This window comes from Barbus barbus (genome assembly GCF_936440315.1).
Source record: "Barbus barbus genome assembly, chromosome: 19".
In the NCBI taxonomy this organism is placed as follows: Eukaryota; Metazoa; Chordata; class Actinopteri; order Cypriniformes; family Cyprinidae; genus Barbus; species Barbus barbus.
In genome coordinates this window covers 27,559,184-27,564,289 of record NC_136747.1, presented here as the reverse complement: position 1 = coordinate 27,564,289, position 5,106 = coordinate 27,559,184, and the positions used below count along the sequence as shown (strand labels likewise).

At 37.1% G+C, this 5,106-nt stretch overlaps 1 protein-coding gene across 1 annotated transcript; it reads left to right on the top strand.

Moving 5' to 3' along the window:
- Positions 1 to 2,110: 2,110 nt before the first annotated feature.
- Positions 2,111 to 3,579, top strand: omgb (oligodendrocyte myelin glycoprotein b). The gene is made up of 2 exons (XM_079442350.1): positions 2,111 to 2,168; positions 2,375 to 3,579. Exon 2 carries the CDS (start codon positions 2,389 to 2,391, stop codon positions 2,983 to 2,985), a length of 597 nt encoding a protein of 198 aa, XP_079298476.1. The 5' UTR covers positions 2,111 to 2,168; positions 2,375 to 2,388; the 3' UTR covers positions 2,986 to 3,579.
- Positions 3,580 to 5,106: the final 1,527 nt, after the last annotated feature.

The window sequence follows — 5,106 nt, the reverse complement described above, 5'->3', positions numbered from 1 at the left end:
GTAGGGGGTCACTCCCCACCCACCCCTTATATCACCCCTACTAATGCCCTATTATTCTGCCAGGCCAGGACAACGCTTACGGGGGGGAGTGTGACGAGTGTCCCGAGTCAACATCAGCGTTGCCCTGGAAACTCACGAGGAGCACCGGCTCATAGCTCATCACGGGCTGATCGGCCACACCTGCACCTCGTCAGCCAGGCTGCATTTAAGCAGCGAGCCCACAGAGGAAGGGTGAGAAGCCTCTCCATGAGACGGCGACCTAATCCCCTCTTCTCTCTATCCTTCCAGACTGCAGTGTGTGACCGATCTGCACTGCCACGAGCACCGCACGGATCCACCCGCACCTGGACACGATTGAGAGCACCACCACAAGCAAGACCACCATCACTGCCCACGTATTGTCGCACTTCTTAATAAAATCCACCCTGCGGGGCCTTCACCTAAGCTTTGTTTGTCACGTGTTCCTTCCACACCGCTACAATATAAATCAATAACATTAACAAAAAAATCCCCGAAACCAAATAACTTGAGTGTCTGCAAAAGAAATCTATGCTCATGATTTTCAAAAGCTTTGTAAAAATCGAGGAAAGAATGGCAGCTTTGGAATGTTCAAAATCTGCATGGTCTACCTAAAATAAGTCTTACATTGCTACTGATGTGTCTACCTTTTATAAAACCAGAAGAAAGAGCTATTCAAACGTCCTCAGTAGTCAAATTAGCATCACAGAAAGCTTTGAAGTCGATTTCAATATCAGGAACATGAGCTTGAACATTCGCAGATGTGTAAAAGTTTGTGTAAAAGGCTCTGAAAAGACATCACCTCAGGATTGGTGCACAATTGATATTAAAAGCATTCAGAGAATTCCTGTTGCAGTTACTTTTCTCTAATGCAAAAACTATAATAGCTAGAATTCAACTTAGCATAGGCACCTCTAGCAATATCTAGATAAGCTTGATTAATTCTGTTGGTTGACATGAGCTCATTTGTACAGGCACGCTCTTCGTGCTTCATAGCATAGACATATAATTACATACTGCCCAATTTCCTCATAATATATTTGCATGCATTTGTATGAAATATTTATCATATACAAAAGCAATTTTTTTTGTTTTGTTTTTTAAACTATGCATAAAACAATAAACTAGATAGATAGATAGATAGATAGATAGAACCTCTGTAGAAAGAAAATGACATTAAATCTTCAAGTAAAATTTCAAAAACAAAATTAAATACACAAGTCATAAAATGTGAATAAATATAAAAGGGATAAAGATAACATTATAAAAGCATACAGAGGAAAACCTTACGCATCGAATCTGTCACTTTTCTTCAATTTCAATAAAGATATGTGAAAAAAAGGGCTGCGAATTAGAGATTTAAAAAAAAAAACTATAAAATAATAATATAAAATAAAATTACAATGTAATTCACTATAGTATTAATTTTACTTTTATCATCATTCAACTGAAAGGATCTGGAACAATCAGGTGCTTACCTATATAAAGATATAATCTATTCCAAAAGTTTTATACATTGCAAAAATAAATGGATCAGTGTTTCATCCTCAATCCCACAAAATGAGCAAGAACTGTCAACATTCATACATTTATATGGATATATTTATTTAAATATGCATCATTGTTACACTTTTTTTTTTTAAATATACTAATACCTAATTCTCCTAATTCCAATATACAAGGTCATGCGTCACTCTTCTAAAAATTAAATGACATTTTACTAGTTGAGTTAGACCAGATGGAACCGCTTTGAGCATTACATTAGCCTATATTCTTTAAAGGGAATGGGGAAATTATGAACAGATATGAACAGATTTAACAAAAATTTAAAGAACTCCTATTATATTCCTGAGAAAAGTAGATCCATTCCTAAACATTCTATCCGAATTGCTATCTGAATGACACGAGGGTCATTAAATGATGACAGAATTTTCTTTTTTGGAAGAGCCTTAACTAATAATAATAATAATAATAAATGCATTCACTTCTATCTTGCATTAATATCACATCTCCGCCTCTTGTGAGGGTGTTGCATAATATTTAATTCAATGCAAAATATTCAAATAAAAGCCAAAGCTCTTCTCTGGTATTCGCACTCTCATCCTTGTAGAGAATCGACAGACACAGAGAACGAACATTCTTTGCAAACGGTAAATTTGACTATTTTATATGGGTTATGTTTTCCTATGTATTAAATGTAGTAATATTGGGATGTGTCTTTGTTATAAAGTATTAGTATATAGGTGATATATACCTATATACTAATAAATATAAATATATATATACTAATAAAAAAAAAAAAAAACATTTAAAAAGGTGTAACAATTTAATGTCGTTATTTTCCTCATTTAAATAGTGGAAGACCTTAATATGGCTTCTAAAACTGAAATGCTACTACTGCTAGTGGCTGTAATGGTTGCAAGTTATGGGCTTACCAATGGCAGCAGCACAACCAGCGGCATAACCAGCAGCACAACCGACAGCACAACCAGCGGCATAACCAGCAGCACAACCGACAGAACAACCGACAGCACAACCAGCGGCACAACCGACAGCACAACCAGCGGCATAACCAGCAGCACAACCGACAGAACAACCGACAGCACAACCAGCGGCACAACCGACAGCACAACCGGCGGCACAACCGACAGCACAACCGGCGGCACAACCAGGAGCACAACCAGCGGCACAACCAGGAGCACAACCAGCGGCACAACCGACAGCACAACCGGCGGCACAACCAGGAGCACAACCAGCGGCACAACCAGGAGCACAACCAGCGGCACAACCGACAGCACAACCGGCGGCACAACCAGGAGCACAACCAGCGGCACAACCAGGAGCACAACCAGCAAAACCACTTCTACTGCGGCATCTCTTTCACCAGCGGGGATCGTGGGGCTTCCTGGACTTCTGATCTACACAATCACCTCTACTGTGCTTCTCAAACTCTTCCAGCTGATCTGATCATCAGCTCTCTCAGTGTGTCAATCTGCTAAAACCTACGGGTTACATTTAATCTTTTTTTAGTAAGCATTTTAACTATTGTAATGTTCCAATGATTTAGTTTTACATTTTTATGATTTAATTATTAGCTTTTCATCAAACTCACAGACCCCCTGCAGTTCCTTAACAAAGTTTTGGAAATCTTGATGAAATATAATGGTTAATGCACTTAATAATGCTAATAACAATGAATGGAATATTTATATTTTCTTTCTCTTTGTATTTTTATATCAAAGTATTTTGATTATATTACCTAAAATATGTCCTGGATTACATTTCTAATCTGACACTTTATCTCTGTGTCAGATTTAAAGCGGACAGAATTCTAGATCTAACAAGCTGTAACTGGTGAAATTCCAGTCAAATTAAGCACTGCCAGCATCAATGACAGCTTTCACTCTGTGGAGGCAACCACGTTGTACATTAAAATATTTGCCTCTCCTTCGTGCATTAAACTGCAAGCAGTGGATTATTATTATTGATTCTGATTGGTTGATGAATGTTCTAAGGTGTTATTTTTGGTGTTAGTGTATTTTCAGTAAACACACAGCTATGAAATATTTCTAGGTCTACATGTTGTTTATCTAATTCAATTCAAAATATCTGCCTTTCGCACTGAAATATGAACAAATCCAGTAAAGCTGCTCTCATCTGCTCTCATTTTTCGCCATGCCTGTGGCTTCTCTGGGACACGTCTTTCTTCCCTGACCTCATCTCTAAGATTGTGCCAGTGCAGCATTTGGGAATTCGGGGGATTCCTTTTTGGATTTCCAGCCCACCTGCGTGTCACATACGACAGCTTGGAGAAGCTGTTCAATCGTACAGATGAGGCAGAAGCATATGTCAAGTCCCTACTGTCGCAGGTTGAAGGACTACTGAGATAGACGGCGGCCTATCCCACATGAAAAAATACTATAGTAATTTATAGTAAATACTATAATGTTTTTGAACCATACTATAGTAAAGTACTTGAATTAATTTGTTGTGGTAATTCTATAGTTGCTATATAGTAATATACACAAATTACTTTACCCAATACTGTACTACGTTTTCTACAACTATAGGGTATAATATACTAATACACAACAGTTTACTGTAGTAAAAACTAAAGTATACTACAGTATTATTACAGTTGATCAGTTCACTATAGTTAATACTACAGTATGCTGTAGCATTCATTAACAAATCGTAGTAAATACTATATACAGTATAATACACTTTACTATAGTATGGTTCAAAAACACTATAGTATTTACTATAAATTACTACAGTATTTTTTCATGTGGGTATATATATATATGGACACTCGTTGGGTGAGTTAGTGAAGCCTGTTGTCTTTCTGGTCTCCTGATTTGGTTCAATACTAGATATTGTTCCTAATCTTTTGTGTTTCTCATTTGGAATTTTGTGTGAGTTTTTATATACCCTTTTTCATTAGCATTGGTTAGTTATAATATGTCATGACTCATGAGATTCTTTTTATGTTTATGTTTGTTCTTCATTTATTTTATTCTTTATTATTAGTTTTTATTATCTCTTCTGAAATGTTTAATTGTTTGATTTTTCTAATATCTGGGGGGGGTGGGGGGGGGGGGGGGGGTGGCACAGATTTATTTCCTCCTTGTCAGGAAGGCTCAAGCCTTAGCGAATTATAAAAAATGACGCTATTGGTTGCTCAGGTGACCACATCAGGCTCTTCCATCAGATTTCTGAGCTAGAATGATAAGGGTGTCTGTTATCCGGTGAAGAGATCAAAGATAATTCACACCTAAGATTAATTTACATTTATTAATTTTGCAGAAGCTTTTATCCAAAGAGACTTACAATTGGGGAATACATAAAGCGATTCTTCTTAAAGGGGCAAGCAGACACAGGAAGTGCTCATAATACCAAGTTTCAGGCATTGTTCAAATAAGTACAAGCTAGAAAGGGAAGGAATAAATAAAGAAAAAGACAAAGTGTTTTTTTTTTTTTTTTAATTTAGGATGAAGTCAAGTAGCTTCGAAAGAGATTAGTTTTCAGCTGTCGCTTGAAAATAGTCAGGGATTCAGCATTCCAGATAGGGATGGGAAGATCATTCCA

Bases quoted from the DNA above. Each gene is read 5' to 3' on its own strand.
- omgb (XM_079442350.1), top strand. From the start codon at position 2,389: ATGGCTTCTAAAACTGAAATGCTACTACTGCTAGTGGCTGTAATGGTT.